Source organism: Falco punctatus (assembly GCF_963210335.1).
Source record: "Falco punctatus genome assembly, chromosome: 11".
Classification (NCBI taxonomy): Eukaryota; Metazoa; Chordata; class Aves; order Falconiformes; family Falconidae; genus Falco; species Falco punctatus.
The window spans coordinates 3,251,165-3,267,081 of record NC_137591.1 but is presented as its reverse complement, the minus strand read 5'-3'; the positions used below and the strand labels follow the sequence as shown (position 1 = coordinate 3,267,081).

Below are 15,917 nucleotides of genomic sequence, written 5' to 3'. Positions count from 1 at the left end.
CATCCCTATGCTACTACAATTCCCCCCTTCCATGCTAACAAAGATACAACATTAAGTGCATTGGTGACGATGGTCAGTCATGTGAGCTAACAAAACATACTGTGCCTCTGCTGTGTCTAAGCGAGACTTAATAAATGCTACTAGTCTATTAAAAATGCAAGGTCCAAGAGTTAAAAGCAACATCAGAATAAGAAGAGGACCAGCAAGACTAGATAATAAAGTGGTTAGCCAGGGTGATTGGTTAAACCAGGATGCATACCATGCTTGCTGTGCCTCACGTTCTCGTTTATGCTGTAGCAAACCCTCACGCAGTTTCGCTAGTGAATCTCTAACTATGCCCATGTGGTCCGCATAAAAACAGCACTCTTCCTGCAGGGCTGCACAGAGGCCTCCGTGTTGTAAGAAAAGAAGGTCTAGGCCCTGCCTATTCTGTAGGACCACATCCGATAACAAGGATAGGGGTTTCTCTAGGGCCGAGATAGATCGTTCAAGTCTTTCTAAATCCTCATCAACTGCTGCGCGCAAGGAGGTCCAGCCGTTCCGTTGTTGAACTAGGGAGGTGATGGCAGTCGCCGTTCCAGTGATTCCAAGTGCCATGAGGGTTGCGACCATTATGGCCGTTATTGGCTCCCTCTTGACCCGGACAGGTGATGGTTGTTTTTCCCAGTGTGCATAATGTCCTCCAAGGGATGATACAGAATCCTTGGCATAACTAAGACTTGGATACAAAAATCAGTGATGTTATTAAAAAGTCCAAGTGATACACACGGTACAAGGCCCTTCCTGGAACAAATCCACCACCCTCCTTCTCCGGGAATAACCCATTTGATGTTTCCACTAAAGGACTGTTGGGAGATGTTATAAGCACACGAGACCCAGCTCCTGTTCACCCGGCCCAGACAGGTTCCCTCCCCCCGATCGCTGACATCGTGAGGCCGATATTAGACTTCTCCCACTTACATGAACCGGGGTTATCCTCCGTAGAGAAATTACAGGTGCCATTCCAAGCAATACCTTCATAAAACGGGGGTTTGATGTCATAGCAGAGCCAACAGGAGTTAGTGAGGTCTGGATTAGATTCATTCAAGGTCAAATACATCGTCTGCACCATGGACCAAAGGGGGATAAGGGTCAGGGCTTTCGGTATGAGTCCTTTGAGGGACACGAATTGTACCTTTAGTCGCTTCGGGAGTTGTGTCAGGGGCGCGGGTCTGTGGGGGTAGAAGCCCTGAGATTACTGTGTTGGGGCCTAGGGGCTGAGGTTGAGGGGTGTACCGTGGGGGTTCTTTTATGATTTTAATAAGGGTGCCCCTATCAGTACCTGATGTCCAAAGCATTACTCCCCAAGTTTTGCCAATAAACCAAGCTGGATTGGATGGGTTAGTGACGTTTATCCACAGGTACCTACAATTCCCACGGTGCCATACCGTCCCACCATCTGTTTTAGAAGGGGTCTTACAGCCAAAGGGACCCCATGTTACCGTAAGAAATCTATCAGGTTGACTCAGGGTCCACGCTGTGGCAATAGTTTCGCAACCCCAGTGGGCACAATAAAAATAACCAGGGGAATTACAATAACTTCTACCGGGATTTGAACTTGGGCACCAATATGTATTCCTACCATCAGTGTCCCATCTGCTACTGTTACTAGCACAATTCGGGGCTTGCCAGCCGTCCAGTAGATCTGGGCCCATTAGCTGACAGACCGTGACATTGAAGGAGGGAGCACCTGGAGTCACTATAGATTGTAGCATTCACGATTCTTGAAGTTGTATCAGTGTCCAGTTGTACCAAGGACACCAAAACCAGTAGCAGTGCTAAAAAACTTCGGATCCCTCCTCTTTCCTGGTTTATTTTGGTTAAAGTCCTCCCTTTGTTAGTTCGATAGATTGTACCCTTGTCTTCCTTATCTAGCAGTGCTGAGTGTGTCCTTGATCTCACTCCTCCCCTTGGGCTGATGTGTCTAGGCAACCAGTCTACGTCAGGTAGTTCATTGCTGGCTGCATTATCACAGTTTTTTGAGTCCTTCTCTTCATCTGAACTAGATGAAGGGGGAGTTGCCGTGTCCGAATAACTCGGCGGCTGTTCTCACCGGCGCCATGTGTGGGTGTTGTCCCCTGCTTTGTCTATTCTGCGCAATCTGTCTTCGCCTTGCCTAATAGCCTCCTGTAACTGTTTTGCTGATTTTCAATCCTTTTCCTTCTGTCCTTGCTCCTTTTCTAACTCTGCCAACCGTCCTTTATGTTCTCTATCCTGCACACTATTTTCTTTTGCCTTATCCTTGCCTTATCCCTTTCCTGCTGTTCTTGTTCCTCAACTTTTAATCTCCGCATTAAATTTGCCAAGTCATCTGTCGGGTATAAGTTCTTTTGTTCCCGCTTTGCATTCTTCTCTTCTACCGGATAGCATTCCATCTTTCTTTCTGACGGTGGGCTGTCTGGTAGATTACCCGGTGGACTGGGAGGAGGGCTAGGAGGTTTAGAGTCCCCTGCTATTGAAGTGGCCACCTGCGTTTCCCGATTTATTCCTGGGAGCCGAGGACACTCCGTACCAAGTATAGATGCTCCCGCCACAGCCCATATTTGAGCCCCTTCAAGTTTTTTGTTCATAGCACGACATATCTTACCCCAGGTTGAACCCCACGCTGTTGTGCCCGGTTCTCAGATACCCAAATTTCTTGTTCAAATTTTTCCCACAGTTGACAACACATAATATCTTGCGGGTTAACAATCAACCCTCTGCCCTTTATCCATAGGATGATTTCCGTTATACCTTTTTGCGGGCATTTTTCCCACGTGTCCTTCACCCATTTTTTCAATACTTGTACCACGGAATCAACATCAACATCTTTTTCCAGCTTCATCACCCCTCCGGAGCTCCAGCGTCATCCAGCACGCTGCCTCCCAGGATCACGTGGGAGTCGCCACTTGTTGTAGCTTATGACGTGTCCAAACCTCAGCGCAGCACCTGAGGGACCATCAGCTCTCAGACTCTCATGGAGAGGAAGGCAAAATGGCAGTTTATTGAAAGACACAGGCACTTATATACAAGTAGCAGAGCCAGCCCTTCGTGGGCGGTTTTCTACTTAGTTCCTACGTTTCTGTCAGAACACGTGATCTTCCGCATCACCACATCCCTATGCTACTACACTACACAATGTTACTGTCCTGTATGTAGAAATATCTTCTGTTATGGAGAGGAAGGCATAATGCTTCTATGTAAGGAAGAGATTAATGTTAGCAGAGCAATTACCTTTTTATGAGAAATCAAAAATACCTTCACATTTTTAAAAAAGTTATGTGGTGTGTAGCCACTCTTTGCTATTCGTGACTCCTAACTGTAGAAAAACTAAGCCCCTACATTCATTGTTTTGCTGTGGGTTGATTAACTTGAAGACCACTTAATAGCTCATTTATTGATTGTGCCAGGAACTGAGCAGCTACAAGAAATCAGAGAGATTCAAATGGCATCTGTTAAACGTCTAAGTAGGACCAGGCCTCCATTCCAGTCCATCCCAAGACAAACAAATCACACGTGATCAGACAAATCATATGTGATGCCATGTAGGAGGATCTTTCAACTTAAATTTAAAATATGATTTAAACTTACACTTCTGAGATTTAAATCTTCTGGTATCCCTAGCTTTTGCACATAATCTGGGTTTCCAGTCTAGATGGGTTTAACAATATTTTACAGAACATCAGATGAGAATATGATATAATTTTGCTAACATACTTAATTGCAAATATCTAGGAGCCTTAGTATAAAGAAAAGTAATAATAATAATAATAATGTTCTAATGGTAGAAAACAACAAAAAGAGCTTCCTTAACTACCAAAGCTTTTAGTATTAGACCTACTAATAGTAATCATTATCTGCAAGTGTCACAATACTTGGAACAATTTATCTGATTGGCCTAAACAGGAAAGGAAGTCCCAATAGCATATAATGGATTTTTTTTTCCTATCTTGCCTTAACAGGGATCAGTATTATAAATACCATGGAAATACCTACTTTGGATTGAAAGAAAAACAGTTTTGTGCCATTATTAAGCATTTTTCTTGGCAATGTTTTTCTTTTTAGGAAAACCTTGCAATTGGTTGTCAGTGGATACAGCTTTGTATATTCTGAAGGAAAGTGAAACCCAAGAAAATCTACACCTTATGAGCTTTACTGAACAACAAAACAAAGAGGTTAGATATTTTTGTTGTCTTCCTGTTTTGATTGTTATATCTTTAAATGCTGCATGGGTGAGTTCCCATGTGTTCGGAAGTAATTCAAACTGTACCTAATCAAACTAGAGAAGAAACACTTGTTCTGTGCATGTTCCCTTTCAAAATGGACAGCAGCTGTGCAAGGTGAGATGTAATACAGTCTTACTTACGCCCTTTGGATGGGCTGAATTGCAAGCCACATGTGTGGAAGTTTAATGAAATTCTTGTGAGGACCGTATTATCACGTGGTGTGTTAGCAAATACTTCTGAGTTGCTGGTTATCTGTATAGATGTGGGGTGTGGAAACTCATTTGTATCCCTCCATCTTGAAAAATAAAATGTCAAAGGTAAAATTTGTTAATATTTCCTTTTGTTTTCTTTCTCCTTGCTATATGTATGGTTTTGAACTTCATAGTGCACAGAATATTCTTATGCTGTAAGAAATAAAGGAGGAGAAATGTCAGTGTTAGCTTACTTCCCCCTTCCAAGCCACAGGGAACTCAGCTTGCTTCTTAAACCCTACATTACTTGTGACTTTTTAAATAGGAAGATTTTGCTGCTAGTTTGAACAAAGCTGAATAGTGAGGGAGGAAATTAAAAACTCAGTGGGTTTGTCTGCTTCTGGCTGCTTTTTAGTGTAACAATTAAAGTGTGTTACAGATCTGAAAAGTGATAGGGCTGTTACTAGGCATTTCTAGTAATGACTGTTATCCCCTCATCTCAGGTCCTGTATGTTTTTCTTAATCTTATTATAACTAAGACATTCACTAGGTTTTTTGTCTTTAAAATGGCATCACATAGCATCTCACTGTAGACGTTTTCTTTAAGGAAAGAGCCTAGCGTTACCAGTGTTTTCAAGTAATTAATCACTTCTTAAATGATACCTTTCCTTATGACTAGTGATATTCATACAGAAATAACTTACAAACTTGTCTGTCTTCCTTCAAGAGTAGATGTTTGGATGGAGAGGGGAGCTTGGATCAGGTGTTTACTGGCTGCTCCCATTCACAACAGGCTGTAGGTTGAAGAAGGTAAAAACACAAAGTACTGGAGAAGCAAAACTGGTGTATAGAGGTGAAGATGGAGACCTGGCTCTGACCAAGGAGTTCCGGTGAGTTGTGTTCCTAGATAGGCACAGTAACCATCATAAAAATGTGTGCTCCAAAGAGCATCTAGCTTTTTAAAAGCTGTATGTTACTGAAGTACTGTTTGTACAGAATATTCTCAAATAGACTGAATAGTTATCGACAATACTGTGAGGCAGTAAATGAAATAAGTATTTGGAAATAGTTCTGCCTTTTTCATCTTTTAGAGCAGCATTATTGGATATATTTGAAACAATTGATTTGGATGGAAATGGCCTTCTGAGTTTGGAGGAATACAATTTCTTTGAACTGAGAACTAGTGGTGAGAAATGTGATGAGGAAGCATGGGCTGTATGTAAGGGTAAGTTCTTTGCTGTGCTTGATACAACTAATTAGGACTATCATTCTACTTGCAAGCTGTTGTTCATAGTATCGTATTATGTATCTAGTATAGAAGAACTGAAAGTTTTGTAGCCTACAGCAAGAACACATGTAGATACTGTTCTCGCTTTGTTTTTCTTTTTTTCCTTTTCTAGTCTCCTGTCTTTTGTTTTGCTTCATTCTGGTTTGTGTGCCACTGACCTTCTGCTGAGAAAATTCTTCCCATTGCTAACTGCAGAGTTGTAGGTGAAAGATTTTGTAGCTGCCAAAACTTACAGGTTTTATAATCATGGATCATATGGTGAATTAAACTGTAAGAGGTATTCATTTAATCAATCTCTTTTCTACAGATTAAGCTGGTACTGCTTTTATATTTCACAAAGTGTTGAGAGGGACTTTTTAAATAGTGTGTATATGATGCTTTAAAAATGCCATCTAGAGCTTATGATGACTGTTTGGAAAATTAATTAGAAAATGCCTGTTGCAACTATACATTTTTTCAGGTGTAAGCAGTTAAAAGTCATTAAAAATCTGTCTTTTGAAGGTTCATATATGGTGTGTCAGTTTGTCCATATTGTGCTATATGACAACATGAGATTCTGAGACTTCCATGGGTGAGACGGGGAGGCTTGACAGTTAAAACTTTCAGCTGTGCTTTGTTTTCTGTCTGCTGATACATCTCATCAATGTTACTGGAGGTCCTGCCAGCTTGCAGCAGTGTTGGGCCACAGATATCAATGTTAAAGAAAAAAGGAGGTCTGTGGCGTTGCGAAGGCCTTGAGAATGCACGTATTTACCTTGTAACAGGGCTAGGAGAATACAACCACCAGCGACTATAGGCTGCTCTAATAATACAGTGTGTGAAAGCAGTGGTTTCAAAGCATGGGCAGTTTAGCCGCACCTGTGTGAACAGACTGCACATCTAGAAACGATTCTATGAAAATTAGAGGAAACTATAAGAAATAGTTTTTCTGCAACTTGTGTCTGACATGCCAGTATGGCATATCATTGTATATCAGCCCAAGTCATCTTTGATATAATTCATTTGTAGGCTATGACACATTGCTTAATTTGGGCCAAAATACTTCACATCTGGCAAGTCCTGCTAATTACTTCTCCCCAGAACACTCTAAGATAGTGGATTTTTTCCAAAATGACAGAAAGCTCATATAGAAATACTTTTCTATAAATGAGTTTCTCATCTGTTTCGTCCCTATCCTTTGCCACACTTTATGCCTTTGTCAGTGTTGCACCTCTGTGCACTGGTCTCAACATGCATAGGAGGGGTATATATATATGCATGTGAAGTGTGTAAGAGAGGAAAGAGAATATGGTGAATGTTTTACTAGGTCATTAATCAGTTGAAGGGTTCAGACGAATATCATAAATCTTGACACCAAAGTTCAAGCCATTTATTATAGCATCTGTACCCTTAGATAGATTTATTAAATTGGTAATCCCTTTTTAATAATATATAGTAAAGATTTAGCATTGTTATGAAGATGAGAAAACCATTTTAAAAAATCTCTGACACAAGGACATTTCAATTATGTGTTTGCTGACATTAGAGTGGTCTATCTGTGATATTCTATCTAGAGAGGGGTGTTAGGATTACTGGCATTTTATTGCTTTTTAGGAACTAAGTAAATCATTTCTGTATCAAGGACCTCAAGCGCTAAGGGTGCTGGCTCCAGCAGGCTTCCATTTCCCATTCCTAATATACCCCATTCTGCAAATCTCAACCACAACAAACACTGCTAGCAAAAAGAAAAAAAAATAAATATAAACTCTTTCTGTTTTGAAATCTCACCCTCTTTTGGGTTATACAAGGGGCCAGCTGTTTCTAGTCATTATCTAAAATCCACAGGGAAGCTCTGCAAAGAGCATGTATCTGGTCAGGGACATCTTTCCCAAATAATATGGGAGAGCCTGAGGTGGCGCGAATGGCTCCATCTTTTAAACCCTGTTAACATAAGTGGGAGTTTGGCTTTGGAAGGATGACGGGTGTTTGCAGAGAGAACAGATGTTTAAGTGCTACCTTATATTTCTTTTTAAATAGATAATTTTGATACGAAGAAGAATGAACTAACAAGACAAGGATTTATGGATTTGAATCTAATGGAAGCCAATGACCGTGAAGGGGATCCTAGTGACCTTTGGGTCACTTTATTGTCTCTGGGCTACAACAAAGCATTAGAAATGACAGAGGTATGATAGCCATATAGCAAAAATAACTGCTTCACATACAACTTTCCACACATGTTTAACTGCAGTACTGTTTCTGTCATAAATTGATTTGAGTAGGTCAGTGATCCAGTCCAAAAACTGTTAATACAGGGTTTACACTATGACTTTTGGTCATTATGGTATCCTTAGGTATGCTTTCTTAGGATAACACTGGCGTTGTTGAAGGAGGAAATTTGCCTTCTGTTTTAGAGAAAGCCAGTGTTTTGTGGGGTTGTACAGGAAGGAATCTTGGGTTATACCTGTGGAAAGAATTCGTGCACCTAGCTGGTAGGAAGTGATAAGAAGACAGTGATGGTAAACTGTGACCTGTCAGCAAACCTACAAAATGTGTGACTTGCTCTGCTTAAAAAAATCACTTTCCTGGCCGAGGCCACAACATAAGTGGGTAAGGACAGGTAACTTTTTTCCCCCCACGTGATTCAGAATTCGTAATTCGTAGACATGGCTATTTCTGTTACTGTTGCCTTTCACTACAGTGTCTGAAGGTGTTCAACGTACAGGTTTAATGAAGGGGCTTCAGGTGGCACACTGTTTATTTTACAGGACCAGGGATTATTTCTCTTATGTTTATGCTTGCTTATAGAGTTATTTATTTATTTATTTATTCAGAAACAGTAGCATTGTTGATGTTAATAGCTCTTACTAAAGAAAGAGGATCTCTTTAATGACGAGAAAAAAATTATGAAAAATTAAAGGATACATTAAATATGCAGATAGTCATTTAAGTTTCATTTCCAAGGAAAGCTGATTTTTTAAAATCATCATCTGATTATATTCTTTCATTAACATTTGTTAAACCAGGGTTAGCATAGTCACCATATAATATATATCCGTGTGTGGAACAAATATATGCAGACCCAAAAGTACTCAGTATGGCTGAGAGAACATCAGTTTTCTTGCAGTGAAAATCTTGAGGTCATGGTGAATGATTTCTTGATGGTGAACACTTTCTCCTTTTCCTGCGAGTATGGTTAGTAGAGGAGCTATAAAATCGTCTTTCTGCATTTCAGACGTAAGAGGGAGCTATTCTCTAAGAAAAGATTTGGGGAGGTATTTCTCAAGTTAAAGAGATTTCAGAAAGGTATTTTGTGCCTTATACTAGCTGTGGTTTATGGCTATAGTCTTTGCTTTCCAAAGGACAACATAGCTCTCTGAAACTCTCTGATTTTATTAATCTAAAACTGTACATCTACTTAACATATGCCTATAACTTAACCCTTTAATTCCTCAATTTTACGTGGTTTAAGAGATTAGTATTTCGGGAGCATTGAGCCCCTAACAAATTAAAGACAGAATCTGAGAAATCCTAGTGGATTCCAATAGCCATTTGAAAGAAACTGAGGTGCTATTACTGAGCCTAACAACTAGGAGTTTTTGTTTTCTTACAGGTACTAATCTCAGCCAAGATATTGTAAAAGCAGAGTGCTTAATGCAGCATTGCGCATAATTTAAATCTGTAGCAAGAGTGTGACAGGTAAAGGAGGCAGGTTTATTTCAGACACTGAAATACATTCATACTTCTCCTTAATTCCTTTATTTTGTTTTTAATTCCTTGTACGTTTTGCTATCCACGAAAGGATTTGCTATGTTGGAGCTGAATGCACCAAACTGCATCTTGAGTGTAATGTGATTGGCATGAAAAACATTCATTTGTCCTGAGTGTTCACTTGGTTTAAAAGATTGCCACAGCTCTCGGGTTTTAAGTATTTAATGTTCAGGGACATACTCGTGTTTGGGTAATTCTGTGTCAGAGCATATATGAAAATACTTAGGAGCTGTGGATGAAAATCTGAGGGGGAAAACTACAGATGAAGTCATGATGAAACTAATTTTCTCCATTACAGGCATGTCCCTTTGTCATTGACATCTATGCAGAAAAATGCAAACCCAAAATTAAAGCCATATATCTAGAGGCAGGGAGCTCACAACTCAACAGGGCTATCTGCAAGTCTGTTGTTAATAAAGGAGAGGCCAAAGTAATGGATGGCTGTGAAAACATAATCATCTATACCTACAAAGCGGGCAGGAGAATCACTTCTGTTATTGAAAATAAGGTACGGCATTAGACTTCTGTAAGGTACTTTGTGTTAATGTGCATTATTGTTCTTCTTCCGTCCTTACATCATTTTTGAGAACTACATTTTCTCATTTTTGATATCAACTTTTGTTAACTACTTCATTAAAAAAAAATTAGTGCCTGATGCAAAGCTCTTTTTGACATATGACTCAGACTTTAAAAGAGTCTGGATCAGTGTTCTTGGAAGGGACAACTTATTATAATGAGGCAAACAGTTTTAAGTATTATTTAGAATCTGAATATTTGCTTGTGTTCACATTCCAATTTGACAGTATGTTGATAATTATTTGAGACATAGTATGTTCATAATACCAGAAAACAAATACTAGGAAGAGGGAATAGAATTACAGAAAAACTACAGCATTTACATGATTTAGTGTTTTCATTGTGCATAAGAAAGTAGAAGAACAATGATTTGCATTGATTGTGTTTTAGAAGTGTATTATGGATGAACTCTTAACTGGCTAGTCTGACAGGTTTACTTTCTTACTGATCCAAGCTAAGAATTGTAAATCCAAGCAAAAGTGGATGGTGAGAAGCAGAGATTTTAAATCTTTTTGCATAGATTGTAATGAATGTGCTTTTTATTCTCAGTTTCATTTCTGTCAGGAACTGTGAGTAGATAAATACAGTGCAGTAAGATGCTAAACTTTAGATGCTTTACATTTTAAAAGATCATAGCAAGAAGTGTATTTTTAAATCTACAAACATGCGAAAGGGGGTGGGTTGATGGACTAATATTAGGAGTGAATGCTGAGGCCCCTTGGAACTACAGGTTTAGATCTGCACTTCGCCCTTTAGGGTAGATATACTGGAGTTATTTATATGTTTGGGGATATGTCAGAGAAGGAGATGAGCTCTGTACTGAGGCAGCTGGATGCTCTCTGATTAAAATCACTGACCGCTGCCATTTATACCATTTGGGCTTATTTGCAGACAACACCAAGTTGGGTGGGACTGTTGAACTGCTAGAGGGTAGGAAGGCTCTACACAGGGTTCTAGGCAGGCTGGATCGCTGGCTGTAGGGACACGTAGGGTCTAGAGCACAAGTGTTATGAGGAGCAGCTGAGGGAACTGGGGTTGTTTAGCCTGGAGAACAGGAGGCTCAGGGGAGACCTTCTCACTCTCTACAGCTGCCTGAAAAGAGGTTGTAGAGAGGTGAGGCTGGTCTCTTCTTCCAGGTAACAAGCGATGGGATGAGAGGCAATGGCCTCAGGTTGTGCTGGGGGAGGTTTAGGTTGGATGTTAGGAAAAATGTCTTAATGGAAGGGATTGTCAAGCCCTGGAACAGGCTGCCCAGGGAAGGGGTGGAGTCCCCATCCCTGGAGGTATTTAAAAGATCCATAGACGTGGTGCTTAGGGACATGGGTTAGTGGTGGGCTTGGCAGTGCTGGGTTAATGGTTGGACTTGATGATCTCAAAGGTCTTTTCCAATCTAAACGATTCTGTGATTCTATTCTATAAAAGAATTTAATAAAAGTCAATTTTATGCATCTGTCTTCTAAGATTCCCACAATGCAAGCAGTCTGGTTATACCTTCAGTTATTGTACTGATGATTTCAATGGAAATAATTGTTTCTGTTATTTCTCTAATTAAATTAAGGAAATATGGTAGCTCCTGAGAGATTCCCTTTTTAGTCTTGTGTATGTATTTAATCAGTGGGTAAAGAAAGGTGTCTTTTAACTCTCCCTAGTTAGGTGTGAGCTGGAGAGATTAAACGACCTTGCATACAGAGCATCAAATTTCTGAGAGAGTAAGCAGCACCAAATCTATTATTTGCCTATTTGTGTGCCAAAATAAATAGTTAATGAAGCATTTCCTATCATCCAAAGCACAAGCTTACTCTAATATACCCTCCGTGCTAGATGAATCTCTGTGACCTTGTTTATATTATAGGAAGATACTTTTTGGCACAGACAATTCTTTTGTTTGCCTTTAACTCACTGCCATGTAGAAATGAGGACTTCACCAAAGTGATGCCAGAGCAGACAGATCAAAGTCATAAGCAGCTCAATGCTAAATTGTGTTTAATTTCTGCAACACCACCGTATTTCAAGAATTATTATATTTACACTCAGCTATCCACAAACCCTTTGTACTGTGAGCACTAGAGATAACTTTTTTTGGTCAGTCCTTACCAGTCTTAATGGTAGCCTCTTTGCTGCCTAAGGTTGATTGTGTGAAGTGACTGTGTTTCTATTCCAATTCTCAATACAGAGAGAATGTTGGATAACATTGTCTAAGAATCAGACATTTTCCAATGTCTCTATCAAATTGCAATTTATCTAGAGACAGCTGAAAAGCAGGGTATATAGCATGTCCTTAGGTCTTGTGTCTTGAGTATTGCCTGGAATAAACTGGCGGTTAATGAGTTTTCCATTACCCACATATCTTGGATTTTTTTTTTTATATATATCTTGGATCCTTCTTGGAAGCATTTGCACAGCAGGAATGTCTGTTCTTTAAGTGATTGTACTTACATGAAATTTCTCAAATATTTTAAAAAATCTCTATAAAGGCTAGCTGATTTTATTCAAGAGAATGTTTGAAACAAACCATGTGCAGCAGATTGGGATGGGTCACATCTTGATGAGTGTCTCTTCCAAACACCTTTGTGAGGTGTTGTCTTTGATTTGTGGCAGTAAGGAACTAGTGAGGATTCCTGGTCATTTATTACAACAGGAGACTAAATATGAAGGATGCTCATGTACTGCTTACATTGGGCATTTAACTTCAGTTGTTAGGAGCTGAATCTCTATGTAGTTGGTGAGAATTTATGAACATGTAGTATGAGCTCCTGAGGGAATGGCCTTTTGCTGGTGGGATAGGAACTTTGAAAATCAGAATGGCCATTCAATGTCAGATGAAGATTCTTTTATGTTTCCATAAATGACCTGTAGGAGATGTTGCAAGTACAAAAACTGGGCAAGCATCCAGTGACGCTTCTCTAGATTGCGGTCCTAGCCTCTAGTGATGTGCAATTCAAGGACTACTTGAGTCAGGAATACTTTCTTCGTACTTAAAATCCCTTCGTTTTTTTTTCTAGTATGAATTTATCCAGTCACCTTTGGAAACTGTAAACCACCATCAGCAACGATGTGTGGCACAAAGTTTTCTCACTCAGTGGTGCTCCCATGTTGTATCTTCACAAGTGCTTAAGTTATTTCAGTGAATCTTAAATGACTATTGACAGTGAGTCCAGGCTCATTGTCCAGACTGTGATGATGCTAAGATACGCTTGAAATTGTTACTCTTCAAAGAGAATAGACATCAGCATCCTTAAAGCATTTCCATCCTGTACAATAGCAAAGTTAGAGGAAGTAAGAGGAATGTGTAGTTGTTACATAAAGAACAGCCACTTAACCATTAGGACTAATGCGTTCCTTCATGTTTTTTCACTTGCAGTCTGAAAACAAAGTGATTATTCATGTCAACAATGAGCAGAGTAAGAACTGCCTAAGTAGTAGGGGACTGACTGTTTTTGCTGTAGAAGTGGCACCAAAATCCATGATGGTAAGATTTTTATTGTTTAGCCAACTTAAAATCTAAGCAAGAAGAAAAAAACATGACATCTTTGCAGTTCCCTTTTGCAGGTCTTTTATTGTGATAGTGAGTGTGTGGATAGTGGCATCTTAATCACCAGTGCAGATCAGAAACAGTTCTTGATATCTCAAAACTGAACATGTACTTGATGTATCCATGTTTTTCTGTGCAGATTGCTATAAAAATCCATAGCTGTTCAATTTTTGATAGGTGTGCCTATTTCAGTGGGCCATCCAATACATGTACCGTTTATTCTTTTTCTTTTATTCTTTTTCTTATATTCTTTTTCTAAGGCTGTATTTTCTTTTTTTTACTTGGCAAATTTTAATCAGATATATTGATGTCTGTGAGAAACAGACCAAGTATGCACTAGTCAGAAACAAAAATATATGCGTACTGCACTCCTTATGTACAGTGTCATTTGCAGATGGCTAACTTTGGTTAAACTTGACTTAACCTATCATGTTTAGCCACAAGACAATTTGATCTGCTGATCCCCAGTCCCCATTCTGGAGCTGGGCTTTAGTGAAATTTCTATATGAGGGTTCTAAGAGACAGAATGAGATTGAAAATGCGTTACAAATGCAGTTGATACTCTTCTTCGTTCATTTGTGAAGAAAATCCAGTTTTTATTATTCTAAAAGTATGGTCTCTCTTTAAAAGAAGAGGCATCTGAACTGTTTTATCTTTCACAGTTTTCCAGTGTAGATACATACAAACCTGTTGTAAACAGGTAGAGTCCTATGACAGAGGCCGGGTTGGGGCCTGTTCTAATATTGCTGCTGACACTTGAGGTAACTATAGCCTGATTCTGTAAGGTGTTTTATTAATTTTAATTTCAGCTTCATTCAGTATAAACTGTAGGCTTAGTGCCCCTTACGCATATTTTGCTGTCATGCAATTAAATTAAATCACAAGTTTTGAATACCAGCTGTCATTATGGATGATGGATGTTCATAATATAGTATTAGTGATATATGTACTGGAACAGTTCATTTTGCTTACATAGCACTTGAGGTAACATACGTGCAGTTCTCCAGTAAACAAGTATTTCACCTCTGTTTTCTCTATTCTATACAGGTTTCTCAGCACGTGATGCCACTGAACGAGCAGGAAGAATGGCTTTATAATTGTGTGCATTCCCTCTTACATTAAATGTTCTAGTTAGAGGGCTGTTTCTTAGCACTCATGCTGAACCAGGAATCTTTTTTGGCAGCTTCTAGGCAATTGGTAGTTTTGTCCTTCTCAAAAAGCTGGCATACATTTATACTTTGCAGAGTTTGATTTGTTAAAGTCAGTGAATCACATAAGTACTTATTTCTGGTATCATACTTCTGCTGATGGCTTTTAAGAAACATTTATAGTGGTAGTTTAGGGATGGATTAACTGTAAGTATGCAAAATGCTTTGCAGAGTATTCATCACATATGGTCTAACAAAATATATTGGCGTGCAAACATTGAGATGCAATAAAAATTAGGGCTGTTCAGTAATACAGCTGACAGTTGTAACATAATTGTGTTTTATAAAGGCTAGTTTCCCTAAATATCCTCTTATTTTCTATAACATGTAATGTAGTTCCATCACATGCTGGAACTGCTTCACCGAGGAAAAACTTAATCTGTTAAATGGGTCTGATGGATTCCTAATTAAACATCCTTATGGTTTTGATGTCAGAAGCATAAAGAGGTGGGGTTCATGATTTCATTTTGCCACCTGATAAAGTATGTGCTTCTTTCCTTTTTATTTTTTATTTTTTTCATTTGATGATAATACTAATCTTATACTTGTTCTGAGTAATTAGTGCCTGGTTTTATACTCTCTTATATAAAATAAAGTCTGCATTTTTATGTGCAATAAGGAAGTAACATTATTTGAGGAAAACAAAAATTTGTCTTCATTCTTGACTGTTAACAGCTATTAATTATTTCCAGGGTAGCTGAAATAAGGAGACTGAAGTCCACCAAGTTTAGGCTGCAATAACAATGAGAAACAGCTTTGAGGTGCTAAAAATATTCATCCTATTATGTTTTTCTGGTTCTTTTAAATGTCTGCTAATGTGGAAAAAATAATGATGACCCTTGCCACTGGATGCTTAAAAAGTGTCTGAGTTTAAAATAGACATTAAATGTATGTGACCTCATCTGTGAGGGCAGCAAGTGGTCTTGAAAAGCTATATTTATCTGCCAGCAACTCCTGCACTCTGCTGTTACTCTGCTGTAATTGTACACTGGGCAAGTAAATGTCAGTTACAAAATGAGAGCCCTGCTAGAGGCCGTCTGTGATTTGCACAGCTCAGCAATTGGTGCTCAGGCAGCTTTACTGGTGATCTTTTAGTTTGTTGGTTTGTTTTTTTTTTCTCCTTAGCAA

The 15,917-nt window shown here is 39.1% G+C and overlaps 1 protein-coding gene across 5 annotated transcripts in view; it reads left to right on the top strand.

Annotated features, from left to right (window-relative positions):
• Positions 1-15,437, top strand: part of EFCAB7 (EF-hand calcium binding domain 7) — a 35,524-nt gene extending 20,087 nt beyond the window's left edge. For 4 of the 5 annotated variants that reach the window (XM_080407270.1, XM_080407272.1, XM_080407271.1 and 1 more), the window contains 7 exons: positions 4,084-4,193; positions 5,168-5,325; positions 5,527-5,660; positions 7,740-7,888; positions 9,772-9,981; positions 13,411-13,518; positions 14,629-15,437. In XM_080407270.1, the coding sequence (XP_080263396.1) occupies positions 4,084-4,193; positions 5,168-5,325; positions 5,527-5,660; positions 7,740-7,888; positions 9,772-9,981; positions 13,411-13,518; positions 14,629-14,703 (944 nt within the window). In that variant the 3' untranslated portion in view covers positions 14,704-15,437. The other variant, XM_080407274.1, reaches the window with a different exon arrangement.
• Positions 15,438-15,917: the final 480 nt, after the last annotated feature.